This window comes from Euprymna scolopes, chromosome 9 (genome assembly GCF_053919585.1).
Source record: "Euprymna scolopes isolate OS-2025 chromosome 9, ASM5391958v1, whole genome shotgun sequence".
NCBI classification, from domain to species: Eukaryota; Metazoa; Mollusca; class Cephalopoda; order Sepiida; family Sepiolidae; genus Euprymna; species Euprymna scolopes.
The window spans coordinates 81,228,299-81,249,294 of record NC_136490.1 but is presented as its reverse complement, the minus strand read 5'-3'; the positions used below and the strand labels follow the sequence as shown (position 1 = coordinate 81,249,294).

The window sequence follows — 20,996 nt, the reverse complement described above, 5'->3', positions numbered from 1 at the left end:
TAAAAATACTTATAAAAAATGGCATAAGTAACCCATAGAATAGTAATCAAAAGTTGCGTTTCACCCGACGGTAAAATGCCAATCCATTTTTTTGTAAGCAACTAAGAACTCAAACTGGTGTTTCTTCGTAAATTCCCCTGTGGACGTATCTGCAACGGTGTTAAGTGGTCACGGAGGGAGTATGAATCTAATAGTGAGAAAAGATTTTATCACTTTCATTGATTGTAACAGATTTTGGCTGTGAACTCTCAGCAGAAAAATAAAGGGATCTAAGATTATCAAGTAAATGGATAGGTAATAGGCCTATAACACACTAGAGATATTGTGCTGCAGTCCGCGCATAATACATTCGCATGAAATGACTTGATTTTTAATCCTATTAAGGTCAAATTCAGAGTCGAAAAAATGAGTTCATTTTATTTATATAGAGATAATGTTCAATTTTATTTAATTATAGCTTGTCTGTTCCTATTTCTGTATATTTCATTTTAATATCAATTTTTCAATTTTTATTTAATATATGTTTAAAATTATTTATTTTGACCTATTCTGTTCTTAATTGACGGGGCCTCCGGTCTTGATAGGTTATTTCTGACACGTCCAAGGGAGGTAATTAGTGTATCTTATTAATTCTTTAAACTTTTGGTCCCCTTTTTTTAATTTTAATTAAAGGAGGGCGGTAACTCATGAACCTTTGCTTTTTATATTTTATTGGATTTTTTATATTTCTCTATGTATATATATTTATATATTTTTTATACGCTTTTAATTTTGATTAATTAAAATTTAATGGATCAGTATTCCATATGCTATTATTTTATTTTTATGTTTGGTTACTATATATCTGGGTATTTTTAGATGATGTCAGATTCTAAGTGACCTTATAGTCAGTGTATTCTTATATAAACTATTTTATTTACTTTTACTGATTTGTAATATCTAGGCCTTTTTTTATATATGTATTTGAGTTTATCATATTCTTTTATATAGCCGTAAAAATTCTTAGCTCTTTAATTAAAACATTGCCTAAATCTGTTTTCACTTTTGCTAAATTATTTGATGCGTTAATTTTACTGTATTTTAATTTAAGAATTTCCTTTGTTGTTTGGTTCTCCCAGTTTATTAGGAGCGCTTGTCTCCTATGTATACAGGCCTTAAGGCATTCACTGTGATTTTAAACAAATCTTTTGGGGGTCTTTTATAGTCTTTATAATATGGTATTTCACTGCATCACAAAGGGGCACTGTTTTGAGGCTGGTGAGTATGCCGGTCTTCTCTCTATATTCTTCCATTTAATGCTGAATGATGTTCTGTTGTCTTTTAATTGCCATACTCACGCAGCTAATGCTGTCTTTATAGGCAGTTAATGCTGTCTTTATTCTTGTTCTTGCCCCAAAGGAACTGTTATGCATGTAAAATATCTGCTTAAAAGTCCCTTGTGTCATACTGATGTATACTTCTGGTGTATCACTAGCCTGATGCGCGTATGTCACTTCATATACAAAGGATTTCATCCTGCACATTCCCTCTAATGGGCAATCTTCCTTGGATCTGCAAAAGCAATCCGCATTTTCTTTTTCATTTTGTTCCCTTGCTAAGAGCTTTTTTATTTTTTATTTTTTTATCTGCCACCCCATCAATATTACTGCATTTGTTAATGTGTTCATAATTTGGAAATCACTTTCGAAAACTTAAGAAGTCACATTAGAAAAAATCTCATTTCAAAAAATAAATTTTGTATTTCTTATTGTAAATTGGTTTATTATTTTATTGTTGAATAACATTTCAAAGTGATAAATGGAGAAAAAAAAAATCTCGAAAAGAAAAAACGCCTTGTTTTTTTTTTGTTGTTTTTTTTTTTTCAATAAAACTAACTTTAATTTTAAAATTTCGATATCGACGTTTACCTAACTTTTTTTATAAAAGTTGTATTTTTATACTTTATTATTTATAAAAATTATCAACACCTGATGTTTGGAAAACAGTTCATAATATATATTTTATAAAAGTTCTATTTTTGTTTGATAAAAAAAAACAGTTCATAAACATATTATTCGGGAAAAAAACAGTTCATAAATAAATTTAAAAAAAAAACAGTCCATTCAGTTCAAATAAAGACTGTTTAAATAAAACTCCAGTTTTACATTTGCATCTGAAAAAAAAAATAAAAAGGTACTTTAGTTGTAGTCATTCATAGCTAAAAATTTGTCTGACGTCACTTCCGCCAAATGGCTTTGTAAACACAGGGATGCAGAAGGTGAACTTAACCAAAGAATACCATGAACTCAAATAAAAAAAAAAGGCCTAGACATTACAATTTAGTAAATGAAATAGTTTATATACACTGACCATAAGATCACTTAGAACCTGATACCATTTAAACATACCCAGATATATAGTAACCAAACATAAAAATGAAATAAAATAATAGCATAGTGAATACTGATCCATTGAATTTTAATTAATCAAAATTAAAAGTGTATAAAAAGTAAAAAAAAAAATATATATATATATATATATATATATATATATATATATTAAAAATATAATAAAATATAAAAAGCAAAGATTCATGAGTTACCCCCCTTAATTAAAATAAAAAAAGGGGACCAAATGTTTAAAGAATGAATAAGATACACTAATTACCTCCCTTGGACCTGTCAGAAATAACTGATCAAGACCAGAGGCCATGTCAATTAAGAATAGAATAGGACAAAATAAATAATTTAAACATATATTTACATATTTATATATGAAGTGAATAATTGAAAAATTGATATTAAAATAAAATATATAGAAATAACACAGACAAGCTATAATTAAATAAAAATGAACATTATTAAAGATAATGTGTGCGGTCCTAGTTTTTCCTCAGAAAGATAAACAGAAAACAATATGGCTGACGAGAGCCTAACATTATTTATGATTAACTGGTCCCCCTTATGTTAGGCTTGAAAACGACGGTATCAATGTTTTTCTGACCTTGTGTACAGTTTTAAATAAATACACACACACACACACATAATAGTTTAAACCTACACATTTAAGGTAAAGAATTTGGAGGAGAAAGCATAATGGTCTGCATGGCTTTTTCAGGCACTGGACTGTTGTACACATGTGAGGACAAAATGAACTCCACAATTTATACTAACCTGCTGGGCAGGTTTACCAAACCTCTTTGACCAAAATATTTAAAGTTATGTAATCTTCCAACAAGGCAATGCCCCATGCCATATGTTAAAAATTTCAGTGGGTTGGTTTGTAGAAAAAGGGATTACAGTGATGAAGTGCCCGCCCCTCCCCCCCCCCGCCATCCCCAGACTTAAATCCCATTAAACAAGTTCTTGATGAGCTGTTCAACTTGTTAACAAATTTACTGAATTTCCATTACTAATGATTACTATATTGTCCAATTTCTACTGTACACTCTTTAACCCTTATCCTCGATGCCTTTGTAAAAAAAAAAACAAAAAAACTTTACGGTCCCATTTAGGAAAAAGAGTGAGAATGCACAAATGTTCATCAAAAAGTTTGGCCTCTAACTCTAGAGGCCAGACTTCATGAAGAGTGACAGAAAATAGATTCTACCATTTGCAACGATTAAGCCAATAATATGCAAAAACCAATAAAATCTATATGTATAAAAGGCAAAATGTGTGTGACCATTTCGTGTATGTCTCGCAAAGGCTTCTTTCGCACACGCTCCCGGGGGGGGGGGTTACTATTGCTTAGAACTGTTTATATACCCCCTATATAATAATATTTACGATTTGGGAACGCGTGTAGCGTATAGATTTATTTGCGTTGACTTATACAAAATTATTGCTATTTTGGATTCTCACGTGTTGATTTGATTTTTCGTATAAAAAGCGAAACTAATTCAAAGCTAAGTAAGGTGTTCTTGGCATCATGCCGGGAAACGTCCAGAAGCAGTCAGCTTTGATCAATCTTGTATATCATACTCATACAATTGCTATTCAATCTGGACAATTGGGAGCTGCTTTCCCCCTCCCCAACATCTGTTGGGGAAAAAAACAGTCAAATTTGGGTAAACAAACCCAAACGCTGCGTGACTTCTATTTGACCTTCTTAATTAGGTCAAATGGAAGCAGCAGAGTTAACTTTTATTGCGCACGCCTGTTTTTATAGTTAAATAAATAAATTCAAACCTGCCTACACTGTATGTCGCGGTGGCTCAATGGTTCACGTCGCACATTTTTTTTTTTTTTTCACACATTAATTTCCAACTCAAGGGTACAGGTTCGATCCTCATACTCACCTACCAAAACATTTTTTTTTCTTATTATTTACCCCCCCCCCCCCAGAGTTTTGAGTTACCTCAAGACACCCGGGCATCGCCGGGTACCCCCGCTAGTCTCTTAGAAAGACCAAATATTGATAGTTATTAAAATAGATTTATTAATGTTTACTCTACTATTTTTACTCTCTAAATTTTGAATCATAATTTTGATTTTTCATTGGTGCGCCATAATTTTGATTATGGCTGTATAATAATCTCCATTCTTTTGTTTTTTGGTTTTTTTTTCTCCTTTTTGCCAAGATTTTCAGGTTGTTTACTCATAATCACCTAAGAAAAGTAAAATTTCATTTCAGTGGGGAGGGGTAATTTTGTTGAGTGTGATCCTATTTCTCCCACAAAGGTAGAGTTTGACAAACATTTTTATGATTTTGAGCATGATAATTTTGTTTCTTCTCTTTTGGAAAATAATTAAGTAAAGTCATTTATGAAGAATTTTTTTTTTTTGTCAAGAAAGTCACCACTTCTCAAAGCCCAAAGGCCATTCAAAGATAAGGGTTAATGAGTGCATAGTGGTCAGTGGTATAACACCATAGTAATCATTAGTGGCTTAAATTGGGTAGAATTTGATTATTTAAAGGGAATAGCTCAACAAGAACTTGTTTACATGGGACTTGAAGATGACCTTGTTGTAGTCAGCTGGAAAGCAGGCCAGTGGAACATTTCTAAGGAAGAAACTTTGTTCATGAAATTTGCTTTTAGACTTAGACACAGTAGGGCAAATTGTTGGCAGTGGTTGCAGTTAGATGAGTGTTTTTTGTGAAAGTTCGACAAGGAAGGACCATAGATTGAAGTTCAGATGAGCACTTGCCATGAAAATAATGATATAACAGACACAGCCTTGCAATGTTTCTTCTGTAGGAAAAAGATTGCAGGAAAGAAAAAAGATATCACTACTAGGCTTCAAAGCCAGTTTTGAACATTGTCAGGGTGGGATAGTGTGCTCCAAGCAGCTCCTGCTCAGATGTCTCAACAGTACTCCATTTTAGGACGTATCTAGCTCTTATACAGGTAGAAGAATGTTTCGAAAGTGAGATACCTTCTGGAACGGTAAAATGATGCAATCATTTTTCCAGTGATTTTAGGCAACAGATTTGATGTAAGTCATCCATTTTCGGTCAGGAGTGAAAGTCAGACTCAGAAGCTTGTAAAAAGCAAAGAGTTTCTTTGAAATGAAGCCGGTGGGGATCAGAGGATTTATGGTGACAAGATAGAAACTTGGCTTTGTATGCATTAAAACTAGTGGTGGAATGATGAATCGGAATCGTTAATCATAAGAATTGTGTATTTTGGGGGGAATTTGAATTGCATCGTTAAAAATACCTTAGATTTACGATTCTTTCGTTACGATTCTCTTATATTTTTAAGTTGAACTGTTTGTGTGAAGTGAGATTAATGCTGTCAAAAATTTATGATAAAAACGTCATAGAACTTTTCATAACATATTTAATATGATATGTGAGATTAATTACTTTAAAAGTAATCTTTATTTGTAAAATCCTTTGAAAGCGTATTGAGGTTATATGAGAAAATAAAGCTGTGTATGTTTCTTTTCTGTTTCTTATGTTATACATTAGTACATTAGGATCATTCGAGTTAAAAGTTTATTTACTGTACCCATCTGAACTAGCGAAAATCATTTTTAAGATGTGTATGTTTCATGTAAATAGCTAAGTGAAGAAGATGAAATATGGCTGACATTCTGGAGACCCGACAGGTGATCATGAAGAGGGACAGAAATCAGATCGAGCATACCGGAAAACGAAAGGAGACCAAATTGACGACTTGGAAATTTAAAATGAAAAAACTTTAATGGTCAATGTTTTTAAAATAAATAATTTAAGCAATTTATTATTTTGGCAGACGTAAACGCATCGGTTCCGATGTTGTACGCAGTTCATTCGAGGGACCATACATTATTCCGAAAAGGAAAGAAGTTTGGCGTGTGAGGCTTTGGGGGGGGGGGTATTTTTTTTTTTTTTTTGGGGGGGGGGGATACTTTGGCCGTGTTTTTTTTTTCTTTTGGATAGATATTTTTTTGGGGGGAAGGGCGTGTTTTTTTCTTTTTGGGTAGACATTTTTTGTTTGGCCGGGTTTTTTTTGGGGGGGGCAGATTTTTTTTTTACGGAGGAAAAAAAAACGGCAAAAAAAAAATTCCATAGAAAAACATGGCCAAAAAAAGTATTTCCCCCCCCCTCCCCAAAAAAAACATGGCAAAAAGAAATATCCACCACATTACATTTCATTAAAATATTCTGCGAATGAAGGTATTAAACATTTCTTTTGGAACTTCTTTGCACAACAAAAACAAAAAAAAATGTGAAAAATTTATTAAAAAAGGAAAAAAGTTTAACTTTTTATTTTTTTTTTAATCCTTTGAACCCTAACTTTGCAAACTAACTAGTCACTCAGAGCCATTCAACTAAAGGACTGTAGGAGCTTGATCGATATTCACCGATGCCTGCTATCACAGTCGTGATGTGAGCATAGGTAAATGTTTCCCAACCCCTAACAAAAATAAAAATAAAAAGGTTGTCAAAAACAGGATTAAGGGGAAGTAATTTCGAAAGTTCAATAAATTACTTTTATTTAGCAATAGAAATAAACAATTACCAAAAATTTACTTTTTTCTATAGAAATAAAAAGATAAATTAAGACATTAAATAAGAATAAACATTAAAGGACGATAAGTATAAAATTATATAATAAAAATAAATATAGAAATGAACCAATTTATTTAGATTTAAAAAAATAACATTATTTTTAAAAAGTCAAATAAATAAATAGGAATAATTTGAGACAATTGAATATAAAAGGCTAAAAATTAAATCAAAGATTTAGTTATTTTAAAATTTCATTTAGAAATAAGGATATTCTAGAAAGTGGAATAAAAATCAGTTAGTGATTGAAGCTGAAAAAAAAAAATGTTAAATTTTAAAGAGTTATCGAAGATAAAGAGAAAATAAACAAAAACAATGAAAAGATAAACAAAACATGTTATTCCCCTTGAAATTTGATGTTATTGTATTTTTGTTGAATTAATCATGACTTTTTCTTTATATTTTTTAATATATAAAATAACTCCTGAAATTGATTGTTATTAATTTCATGGTGCATGTTTAATTCGTGATTAAAATATTTTTGACTTTTATTTTCAATGAAAGAAATTTTATGAAATAAATCAGTTTTCGAAATTCCCTTAATTGTATTTCCACTTTTTCGCTGTACCAAATTTTTTTGCTACACAAAAACTTTCAATTATATAATGGTATATTTCAAAACAACAATTCCATAGGAATCGGAATCGTACTTGGTATCGGAAAAAATTTTTGAATCATCCGAACACTAATTAAAACTAAGCTGTTAACTTTTGCCCCATTACACCACGTGCTAAAGTCGAAGGAGAGAGACTCTGAGAGATCTTAGTCACTGTTGCCTTTGAAGTGTTGTCTTCATATGTCAGTGAATGAACTTGGAATGTTATTTGGGAGACCATTGATAAAGATCAGGAAGAGAGCTAGGCCCAAGGTTTATACCAAATCCTATCAAATACCTTTGATATGTCAAGAGCTATTGCTCTTTAGAGGAAACCCTCATCTATAGATTCACTGATCCTATGTAAAATTATAGTTAGTACATTATTTCTTAAAATGGAAACCATATTGTTTGTCACTGAATAGGTTGTTTTTGCTGAGGTGGTTGAAAATTTCTCTATTTACCATGGATTCAAGCAACTTGCTCATGGTACCTAGAAGACTAATTGATCTGTACAGAAGACCGATCTCTAGTATTTTTAAATACTGAGCAAACTAATGAAGTTTTCCGAGGTGTTGCGAAGCATTTCTCATTTATGTATTGATTGAACAGATTTGCAAGAAGGGGTGCTATTTCTGGTTGCCGCTTTTTAAATAGTATAACTGGAATAGTGTCAGGGCTAGTTGCTTTGCTGGCATCAAAGTTCTTGATGAGCATGGCAATATCACAAACATATATGGATGTCACTCGGATTCTTTTCAGTCTTGGAAGGAAATTTGGGAGATAAGTGCCTCTGATCACATAGGATTTGCTACAAAGTTCTTAGTAAAGAGTTTGGCTTTGTTAGATGCCGAAAAAATCACCTCAGCCCTTTGATGATGGCTGGGATAGAGAACATGCATCTGTTCAGAACCTTGTTTGTTATTTACAACTCATGGGAACCAAACTTTTGTATACTTTGGATTTGATGTACTGAGCCTATGACTCTCATGTTTTCTATAATCCTTTTGCAGGCAGTTCTAAAGGTGACTTATTTCAAAACATCTATTACTTTTAAAATAATTGAAGTAGTGGTTTCTGTGTGCAATAGCAGCACATTCAAAGGTGTACCATGGCTGGCTGTTTTTGTTTAAATTTTCTTTAAATGCACATACATTAATTTTTTTAAATCCAGGAAAAGTTTACCAATATTAATTGTTTTTTTATGACTTATCAATACAATACAAAAAAAAAAATGAACATATCTGTTTTTATAGATTTTGTTAAAGTGCAATATTATACTAAAACTGATGTAAACATATTGTCAGTTGATTTTTTTTTTTTAACATAACTTAAATATTTATTGGAATCATCCCATCACTAATTGAAATAAGAATAGCTATCACATACAAGCCAAATTTCATTTTGTTGTAATAATTGTTTGTCAACACAAAATCATATAATTATCAACACTCATTTCATTCATTTCTACAGTAACTTTAGCACAAATACTACTTTACTTTGTGGTTTTACCAAATGTCAGTTTATACAAATGTTTGGAGCTTCTGAAAAAACAAAAGAATGGAAATGCCAATTAAAATTATTTTAGAAATTATCATCTGTAGTTGTTAAATACGTACATTTTTTTTTTTTTTTAACTCGTGGAAACTTCTCAAAGTGTTATTACAATCAGTCAATCAATATTTTTTTTTCATGATTTATTAAATGTTTTCTATAGTGAAATGTTATTAGGGAGTAATCTGGAAATAATAAAATTGGAATTTTAAAGATTAAATTCTAATAACTTTTAAGGATTTTAAAATATTTTTTTTTCCACTGATTTTGTTTTGATTCATATAGAAAAAGAAAAACATTCAAAGATTAAATGTATTTTAATGAAAATTTCCAGTTTTAATTACATAAATGAAACTTTGTATTTGTATTCTTATCTTCTTTATTCTATTCACAATGTTTCAGCTGATCTAGCTCGTTACCTTTTTGGGGTGTATATTTCGGAAAAACCTGAACGAAATTTAAAATTGAACCCTCTATTTGATTTACATGAGTAGATTGTTCACAGTTCATTAGTCATGAAAGGAGTAAAAGTATTAATCTTTGTTATGCTTAATTTTTATTGCAACATTGTAAATATAACAACCACACTGAGAATAATCTGAATAATTCATCTAAAATTTATTAAACAAATTTTGTTGAAAATCATAAAAACATTTTTTTTAAACTGCAGATATTTTTGCAACAGAATTTCTTAATATTCTTTCCTTTAAAATGATGTAAATAGTTTATCGTTAATTTCATGACATACAAGGCATTTCTAAAATTTTAATATGCTTATTTATGGGGGAAAAATTATTTTACTCAATGAAGATGATTTTAAAAAAATCTTACTTTTTACACTAAGTTTTGAAAATTGAATTCAAATTGTATGATTAATTTAAAAATTAAACATTTCATGCTATAATGTTGTCAACCATGTAATAAAAAGCAGTATGTGACTTTTGAATTGAGTATTGTTGAAATATGAAATATATGTTGTATGTATTTGATTTTTATCATGATTTAACTCGTATTCAGTAGGCTCTCTTCACAAATTTTCTGAAATATGGAAAACTATTTTCATGATGAAATTTTAATTGCAGAATATTTTTCCAAATTCTCTTTTCTTTCAAATTTCTTAACTTTTTATTTTCTAGTAAAACCCAGCAAAAAACTTCATTTTGTTTATCTTGCAAATGATGTCATCCAAAACAGCAAAAAGAAAGGGCCAGAATTCTCCAAGGATTTTGGCACTGTTTTGCCAGAAGCCTACAAACATACTGCAAAGTAAGTACATTATTATTATTGAACAAGTGAGTATTTTGTAAGAAAAAAATCAAAACAAAAGCATCAAAGAATGTAACGGAAGGTATAAATCATGCAAGTGTGGTCTGCGGTCTGTCAAGTGATGGGATTGGAGAGAGAAGAGGAAAAAAAGAAACGTAATCTTGTAGATGGAGTTTTTAAAATAACTCAAGTGCCAGTAATTTGTATATGAGCTGACATGTAGTCAATTAAAGGGACTAATTGGTGAAAAAAAAAAGAACTTTAGTTGGAGACAGCCAAGAAAGAGCAGAGACAGCAGTGTATATAGGAAAGAGGTAGTGCTGAATTCCGAGATTTCTGTATCTGTTCGCTTTGGACATTGTTTCGTTCTTTGTGTGCAGATTTATGATCAGTTGGGACTGATACAAAAAGAAGAGTGCTGCAGCCTAAGGGAATAAGCAAGCATGGAAGAAATACAAACACAGCATTGACGTCGTGTGTTCTCAACTCCAAATAATTTATGTAACTAAAATAGGAAGTAATTCTTAAAAAAATATTCAATCATGAAAAAATATAGACAATCTTCAAAGCTATTTTGGCCTTTTATTTTATTTTTAGATGTAGCTCTTATCTTTGCGGTTTTGGTAAGTGGTGACAAAAAAAAAAAAAAATGAACAGATTCAATATCTGCTTAATACCAGAGTCTGATGGATCTGTAACTGGGCCAGGATCAAAGTGTAGTATCTGTTCTGCAGATGCTGCACTTAAGGTAATTTGTCCCAGTCAATTATTATTTTGGTCCCAACCAGAGTGCCCTTTTTTCCTTTTTTTTGGGGGGGGGGGCTGGTTTAACCCCACATTAAAAATGACCTCGTGTCACATTTTGCTTTAGTGGGAAAGCAAATAAATACTGACTGGACCATCTGTCGTCGAATGGGTTAGGAAGGTTGAGCGTATTTGCATAATGTGCACCAGCACTAGTTATCCTGTTGAGGTTAACTGGAGGAGCCTACACAAAGTACCAAACTTTGAAATTAACCAGACTGGGATGAAATTAAGCACAGCCTATATACAGCAGTTGGTATAGATCATTGGCTGGCAACTTCACCCCAGCTACTTAGCAGATTTATGGAAAACATCAACAACATTTTTGGTAGGCTTACCTGAGGATGTTAGTAGATTTTTGCAAGCATCATCATGAATTGACAACTAATGAGTTATTGGCCTGAGTTCCAAACATCCTTAAGGAATCAGAACCAATTAGAGCAGCAGCAGCAAACACTAGTCGGGCGGTATCTAAATATGATGGAGACAACTTGGATTTTCCTCCAACTAGTGATACATGTAGGAGATCCTAATTTTGCTAAAAAGTACCAGAGTCAAATTGGTATGAGGAACTCATGAGAACAAAATAACAATGTTATCACTGCAATGAGCTACTTCACATATCTTACAACTGCTCGAGAAACAAATTTGGGGACAAGGTAGCATCTCGCACAACAATGAATGCAAAATTGCCTGTCGTCGGCATCAAAATTAATGATGTGCAGTGTTCAGTATTTGTAGACATGATCTATGGATACCACAAGTTGCTGTCAGATTTGGAGGAAGCAACGAGTGAATGTAATGATCATCAATGGCTTATCCCAAGCATTTTGTAGTGTAGGGACTGTCATGATCTGTACTGAGAAAGGTAACACAGCTGAAGTTAATGTTCTTGTAGTGCAGGAAAAAACCCTTGGCTACGACATATTAATTGGAATTGATGCAAGAAGAGCTTGTGTCATGGGGTGTAACACTTGGTAGAGGGAAAGAAGTCTGTGCAACTATTTCTCTTGTAAATGCTAATGTATGCACTGCTAAACTACGGGAGTAGCGTCAGAAGGGGATTAATGTAGCATTGCTGGATTTAAAGAGAGCCTACCTGCAGATTATAAAATGAAAAGGGAACAAAAAAAACGTGACAGTGTTAAAATGTTCTCTTGTCGATAAAATGCACAAAAGTCCTTTTTTCCTTTCCTTCCTCAACAACTTCTCGTGAATTCAGTATTATCTTCCCCCATTTGTTCTCAGTCTAAGCTGTCCAACAAAAAAAAAAAAACTCAATGGTCATGCTTTAGAATTCATCCCTTTTAATAGTTACCAATTGTGTGTATATGCAAATTAATGGCATATGTAAATAGTAGGGAGATGGTGATCACCTTTAGCGTGTACTTCTGTGTAGAATTGGAGGTGTCACTTCCGCATTTCCATCTTCCTCATCACTACCATCAGTAGTCATCAGGATCATCCTTGAATTGTATGTTTTCTTCCTCATCGTCCTCCAAGGTAGAAGAGGCACAACAGGGGCGGACATCTTTCACTTGATGTATGACACCATCAGCCAACATGTATGACACCATCGACCAATCTAGTCTGAGGACTTTTTTTTTCCTATTCATCCACTGCCAAACTTTGTGCACTGGTTTTACCTAAACACAACAACTCTAACCACTGATGGTGTGACATTTATCCCTTTTATATGCTGTTCATAGCGATAAATCCTATTGGCCAGTGCAGTTAATGGATGTCCTTCTGATGTATTTCACAGATCTGATTTGGTGTTAATTGATCAATCAAGCCTGCTCATGTCAATTGCGGAGGATTAGATCCCTGCCTCCTATCAGTCCATCTCTTTGGCACTCAAGTCAGCTAATTAGCCAAATTCTGCTCCGATGGAACTAAGTTAATGTCAACCTGCGAACTGTATTCGTCAACTAGATGCTTTATTATCACTAGTCTCCTTCATATAAACATTTCACTTGTGGCTTTAGTCCTAACTCGTGCCTTTCCAGTTAAGGTGTGAGTGGCAAGCACACAATGAGTCAGTGTGGAAATGTATGACCTTGGCCTGCCACTGCAGTGCAAGATTAAGGCCTTTCAGCGTGGCATCAAGTTCCGCCAAATTGATATGATGGGCATCATTTTTTTGGACGAAGCCAGTATGCATCTTCTACAACTTTACCCAATTGTTCCAATACTACACCTGTAGCCAAAGAACTCGCATCAACCCATGCATTCAGTTTGTGTCCAGATACATGTCACTCTCTCACAAAATCATTGAAAATTTTATATCTATATCATTAATTGCTAGATGAAAGATAGTGTTTTTAAATTACAACAAAATGTACATTACATAAAATAGATCCAAGGTAATTTTTTGATTCAATTTAAATTAAATTTTTGTACCTTACTTTGTAAAATTTATAAAAGTGCACTTTGAAGATAAATAAATTTAAAATTGAAGCTTGTACCTTTATTTTTAAAGCCTATAGTAAAAACATTTTGTTTAACAATTTTCATGCCTTGGATGAAATGCTTTTCTAACTTGTATCTTATCTTTTTAAGATTATATTTTAAAACTCTCCTTCTCCCTATTTCAGTTTGTATTTTTCCTCACACCACAACTCATTTTTGCAACCCCCTCTTTGTATCATTACAGGTCTGAATATTTTGTTTCAGTTTGTATTTCTCCTCACACCACAACTCATTTTTGCAACCCCCCTCTTTGTATTATTACATGTCTGAATATTCTCTCTGTTTCAGTTTGTATTTCTCCTCACACCACAACTCGTTTTTTGTAACTCCCTCTTTTTAATACAGGTCTGAATAATGAGAAAATCTGAATTTTTTTTAACAAAAACTTAAAAATAACTTTTTTAGATTAAATTTTTTTAAACTTCTTTCAGAATAGAAAATCTTTCAAATTTAATAAGGAACATATTTCATATAGGTTTCATTAACAAATATTCTGTACATAACGAGAAAAATAGGGATGAAAATTTCAAAAGGACTGTATAACTTGTTATGGTCAATAGTAGTCCTCGCCAGCGAAAGTCTTTGGTGTTGTTATTCTATTATTATTGTTATTTAAAACATTTTGTGTCCTGCTCTTTCACGCAAGGACTAATAATCTTTCATTGAATTTATACCTAAATAGTAAAAGTGGAGTGGTATGATGATTTTAGTTTTAGTATCCATTTCATTTTTTTTTTTTTTTCCTAAGGGAACTATTCATTCTCTAGTGGGAAATTATTCCATGTATTCTTGAATTATGCTACATTAAATCTATCAATTCAAGAATAAAATTGTACCTTGTATTTCACTTTCAACAGGTAACATTAGACCTCTTCAAAATTGACCTTTTTCTTCAAACATATGGAAACTGCTATTATTCCCATTCTCCAAGGTCTAAATTAGCTAAATATACCAGTTATTGTGATCTTGGACCTTGGCTATACCTGTCTCAAGAGCCATGTAATTTTATTGTTGACGTTTTTCAAAAACGCTGCAAAATATGGGATATTATGTCCTTATTTTCATTGTAGCTTTCCAGAGGTGTATGCTATAGCATTGAAAGTGGTACCAAATGAAAGCTGGTGCTACCAGATCAGGCTGCCCTGTGGCTTCGTGAGACGAAATGCACCTACATTGACGTTTTTTTGTTTTCTGATCTTTTTTGTAAAACTTAATTATGTTCTGCAAAACCAAAAACAAAAACAACAGCCCATCTCCCTCCCCTTTTTATTTTATTTTTTCCTACCTTACTCCTGGTCCTGGATATGACCTTAAACTACATCCGATGGTGAGGTCCGGCTTACGGGCTTGGGGAGTGTGGAGCCACCTCTTAATTGCCATTGCTCCCAGGTCCACCCTGACCCAGAGTGGTAGTACCTGTTAGGGTCCCAACTATGGGTTAAATAGAGACAGATTTTAAAAAGGAAAAGAAACAACAAAAAAAGAAAGAAAAAGAAAACAAATATATTCTATTAAATTATCTATTTATTTATTTATTTTTTTGCCCTGTCGGTAGGGCATGAGAAGAAACCGACTGCCCCCCTGCAGAAGGTAAAAATCCCTCAATGGGGCAACCAGTTAGCCGTGGGTTGCTACCCGTAAAGTCTTAGGACGTGATCCTGGTGATTGAGCGAACCTAAACCAGGATACATAGAAGTTTAGGCACCGCAACACATTACTTTGGCCCTTACTTCGATTAGACGGGCGGTCGGAGAGGCCCGATCCAACCAATCGGCCAGTCACGCCAAGCCCATTCCAAAAACTCACTACTAATACAGCACATTCCCCCCTCTCCCACAAATAACCCTACTCCCTAATATATGATGGAAAGCGGTGGCTGAGGGTCAATCGATTAGGTGTGAATATCGATGACGAGGCTATAAACCCCTCAGGATTGCTACAGATCCCATAGCAATATCGAGAGAACAGATAATCATTATGATACCACCAAAGTCGGTTATATCATCATTGTATCCCTGTAGAGGCTGGGCGAATGGGTTTCCCCCCAGGCTCTTCCCAAATAGGACTCCGAGGTGGGTGGGGAACAAAGATGACGAAAAAAGAAAACAAAATATATGGCTTATTCCTCCCAAAAACCACCCAACCACCCAAAGAGAACCCACTCTGATGTCTCTGACATCAGTAGCTCTGACGAAGAGACAATAAAACCAAGGAACTCAACATTCGTAGTAATAGAATCAATGGAGGAAACTCCTTTGAGCAAACTATCACTTTTTAAAATTGAAAAAAATCTTAAAACTCTAAAACCAAAGTCTATTAAAAAACAATTTAACGGCAGCCTACTAATAGAAACCCATAACGAAGAACAAACTAAAGAAATATTGAAACTAAAATTATTTGAAAACATCAAAGTCAAATGCTACAGACATCCAACCCTAAATACCTGCAAAGGAGTAGTGAAAAGCCACGAACTTGCACTTTGTCCCTTGGAGGAAATCAAGACAAACTTGCAGAAACAGAATGTGTTAGATGTTCGCAGAGTTCAAATAAAAAAAAAAAACAGAAAATCGATACCAATACATATATACTAACTTTTGATTCCCTCACCATACCCAAAGAAGTGAAAGTCGGATATATGAAAATAAATGTAGAAATTTATATTCCAAACCCCCTCCAATGCTTCAAGTGCCAGAAGTTTGGACACCATCAAGATCGGTGCACACGATTACCAGTGTGTGGAAGATGTGGAGAAAGCGGCCCACACATTGACTGCAGAAAAGATTTCAAGTGTGCCAACTGCCTGGGAAACCATGGCGCTGGCTCTAGATATTGTGAAATATGGAAAAGAGGAAAAGAAGTGACCAAACTAAAACATATAAAGAATATATCCTACCCAGAGGCCAGGAAAATCATCGAAACTAAAACATATGCAGATGCAACTAAAAAAACTACTCCAATCAACAATCAAAATGGTCTGTAACGGATACAACTGACAAGAAAATTGATGTCCTAAGCAAACTAATAAAGGAAATGAAAGAACTATTAGAAGAAATGAGGAAAATGAATAGTGCAATGTCTGCAACCAATCCAAGGATAATATTAAGTAAAGACACTACTGAACCACAAAAAGAAACAAAACCACAAACCATTTCTACAAAAACAACCGAACAACCATCAAACACATCACAAGCCAGAAAAGAATCAAAAATCCCCCCAGACAAAAGCAAAAAACAAACAAAAACAGGAAAAGAAAGATCCCGATCTATATCTCGAACAGGGACTCCGACAGAAAATAGATTTGAGGGATTGGAGACGATGGAAGTTGAACACAATTCCAAATGATGAACAAAATATTACAATGGAATATCAGAGGGATAAAAGCAAACCAAAATGAACTCACATTATTAATAACAAATATGAGCCCAGCACTTGTCTGTCTACAGGAGACCTTTCTGAAAGAAAATAATACCATCAACATAAAACACTACACATCTTACAACTACATAAATAAAGATACGGACAGAGCTTCTGGAGGCACATCAATACTCGTGAAGAATGAAGTCCCTCAAAGACAAATAAATATAAACACAAACTTGCAAGCAACTGCAGTTTCAGTGACTCTGCATAGAACTATAACACTTTGCTCAATATACATCCCTCCAAAAGATACAATCAACGAAACTGAGATAACTCAATTAATAAAACAACTCCCTAAACCCTTTTTTCTACTAGGAGATCTCAACAGTCACAATGTAATATGGGGAAGTAAAGAAACAAATAAAAAAGGAAAAGAAATAGAAAACATAATAAATAAAAATAATCTATGCCTCCTTAATAATCAAAACTACACCTATATGTACCCAGCAACAGGTACTTTCACCGCCATTAACCTTACCTTATGTGATCCTTCCATATATATGGACTATGACTGGAAAGTACACAATGACACCTGTGGGAGTGATCATTTTCCAATCATCCTGGAAAGTCTAAGTACTAGTACTGAACAAAAAACACCCAAATGGAACCTACATAAAGCGGATTGGGAAGACTTCCAGGAACAGTTAATTATCGAAAAGAATGATGAAGATGACCATTTGAACTACTTCATTAAAACACTCACAAACATAGCAAATAATACCATACCGAAAACAACCAAAACCAACAATCACAACAAACCTTGGTTCACAAAAGAATGCAGAAAAGCCATCAGAGCTCGACGAGCTGCCTTGAGAAAATTCGAGAAGTATCCAACAAGCGAAAATCTGGATTTCTTCAAAAACAACAGAGCAAAAGCCAGACGATCATAAAGGAATCCAAAAGAACAACTTGGAGAAATTATATATCCAAAATTAATGTGAATACCAAGGCGAAACCAGTTTGGAACATGATGAGGAAAATAGAAGGAAAGTGTAGTAGTACACCAATATCCCACATCTCTAAAGGCAACAAAATATACACCAATCAAAGACATTTCCAATAACCTGGCAGATAATTTATCAAAAATTTCATCATGTGACAGACAAACAGAGAAATTCAAAAAGATTAGAGAAAAGGAAGAGAAAAAGAAAATTCTATTTAAATCACAAAATACTGAAAAATACAACCAACCTCTTACCTTGCCTGAATTAAAAGAATCTCTAACCAAATCCCATGACACAGCTACAGGGCCCGATGAAATTCCATATGAAATCCTCAAAAAACTTCCAGAAACCTCAATGAAATACCTACTTGAAATTTTCAATATTATATGGTCCAGTGGAAACGTACTCGAGACCTGGAAAGAGGCCACAATAATACCAATCCCCAAATCTGAAAACTCAAACATCCAATCCCAATCAAGTAACGTCTCATCCATTGAATTTCAGGCCAATAGCTCTAACAAGCTGCATTTGTAAGACCATGGAAAGGATTATAAACAAAAGACTAATCTGGTTCCTGGAAACAGAGAATCTTATTACAGAATTTCAAACAGGATTCAGGAAAAACCGAAGTTCAATAGACCACATAGTTAGACTTGAAACCTTCATCAGAGAAGCCTTTGTAAGGAAGGAACATTTAACAGCAGTGTTTTTTGACATGGAAAAAGCCTACGATACTGTGTGGAAGTACGGTGTTACAAGGGATCTGAAGGCGCTTGGACTAAAAGGCAGAATGCCAATTTTTATTGAAAATTTTTTAAAAAATAGACGGTTCAGAATAAAGGTTGGCACAGCTCTCTCGGACTTGAAAGAACAAGAGAATGGAGTACCTCAAGGGAGTATACTGTCAGTGACCCTGTTCAGTATCCGAATTAACAACATTGTAAAAAACCTTAACTCTGGGGTAGATTGCTCCCTATATGTGGATGACTTCCTAATATGTTGTAGATCTAGATATATATCTATAATAGAAAGGAAGCTTCAATTGTGCTTAAACAAAGATGAGATGGACGGAAGAGAATGGATTTAGATTCTCCAAAAGAAAAACGAAATGCATGCATTTCTGCAAACTAAAGAACATGCATAATGATCCTGTCCTAACCATGGAAGGAATGCCCATACCCGTTACTGACCAGTACAAATTCTTAGGGATTTTATTTGACAAAAAGTTAACATTCATCCCACACATAAACTATCTGAAAAAAAAATGTAACAAAGCTGTAAATCTTTTGAGAGTGGTAGCACATACCGATTGGGGTGCAGACAGGGAAACACTACAGAGCACTAGTCCGCTCAAAGCTAGACTACGGTTGTTTCATATATGGATCAACCCGAACATCATATATAAAAAGCCTAGACCCTATTCACCATACTGGCCTAAGATTGTCCCTAGGAGCATACAGAACTTCCCCCGTGAACAGTCTATACATGGAAGCACACGAACCCCCACTAGATCTAAGGCGAGAAAAGTTAGCCCTTCAATATTTACTGAAACTGAAGTCTTGCCCAAACAACTCTGCATACCAATGTACCTTCTATCCTAAATATGAAGAACTCTTTAACATGAGAAGAAAAACTATCAAAACGTTCGGGCTCCGAATGAAGGAAAGCATTGAAGAATCGAAAATTCCAATCTCCAGCATTCACAACTTCATACTGCCTAAAACACCCCCATGGACCATGAAACAAGTAGAAATAAAACTCAACCTAAACAAAAAGTCCAAATCTACCACAAACCCTATTGAATACCACGACGAACTTCAACATTTAAAATTACAATATTCAGACTACACCTTTATCTACACAGACGGGTCTAAAAGCAACAATCACACTGGATGTGCAGCAACGTACCATAAAACCACAATGAAGAGAAATTTTCAAAATGAAGCATTTATATTCACTGCAGAGACTATAGCTATCGATCTAGCACTCAACATAATTTCAGAGGAAACCACCAAAAACTTCATCATTCTCACAGATTCTCTATCAGTCCTATTATCTATACAAAATCAAAAACAAGAAAATCCACTAACAACAAAATTAATAGAAAAAATCAATATCTTTTCAACTACTAAAAACATTATTCTTGTCTGGATCCCCAGCCATGTGGGGATCAAAGGCAATGACAGGGCAGATACAGCTGCAAAAAGATCTTCTCACCTTCCAACTGACAATTTTTAGATTCCACATACTGATCTTAGACCCCAGATAAAAGCATACATACAGGAAAAATGGCAACTGCGGTGGAGTCAGCAAAAGGGCAACAAATTATACTCAATCAAACCTGAACTTAAGGAACGATGTCCGGACATCAAGAGATCACGCCGAGAAGATGTGATACTGACTCGGCTGCGCATAGGACACACCAACTTTACTCATTCTTATATACTAAATGGAGAATCGGCGCCAGAGTGCATCCCATGCCAGGAGACACTCACAGTAAAACATATCCTAGTTGGGTGTGATGACCTTGCCCCAACTAGAAAATTATATTATACAGAAAGCAATATGGAAGACCTTTTTGAAAAGGTCAACTCAGCAAATATTCTAGCATACCTAAGGAAAGTAAATTTATATAAGAAAATTTAAGGAAATTTAAAGTCACCCAAATATACACATCCATGTATAAATACAACATTTAATTTCTTAGTTCAATTTTATAAAAAAAGGGAGGAAAGGCTGAAAAAGTCATTTCCCACCCCACCCCCCAATAAAAAAAAAGTTAAAAAAAAAAAAAAAAGGACTCCGGCATTAAATGACCACATAGGTTGATATGCCGTAAAACCAATCAATCAATCAATCAACCAAATGAAAGCTAATAAAATTTTCTTGCATATGGTAGTAAGCACAATAAAACACATGAACACCTGTGTAAATGTTAACTAATTTTAATGCACAAACAGCTGGGA

The 20,996-nt window shown here is 33.7% G+C and overlaps 1 protein-coding gene across 4 annotated transcripts in view; it reads left to right on the top strand.

The window, feature by feature from the left end:
- The window catches only part of LOC145284729 (regulation of nuclear pre-mRNA domain-containing protein 1B-like), a 212,071-nt gene that overhangs the window by 53,654 nt on the left and 137,421 nt on the right, over positions 1–20,996 (top strand). For all 4 annotated transcript variants that reach the window (XM_080133661.1, XM_080133663.1, XM_080133664.1 and 1 more), the window contains one exon: positions 10,264–10,393. In XM_080133661.1, coding sequence (XP_079989787.1) covers positions 10,264–10,393 — 130 coding nt within the window. The remainder of the gene's footprint in view (positions 1–10,263; positions 10,394–20,996) is intronic.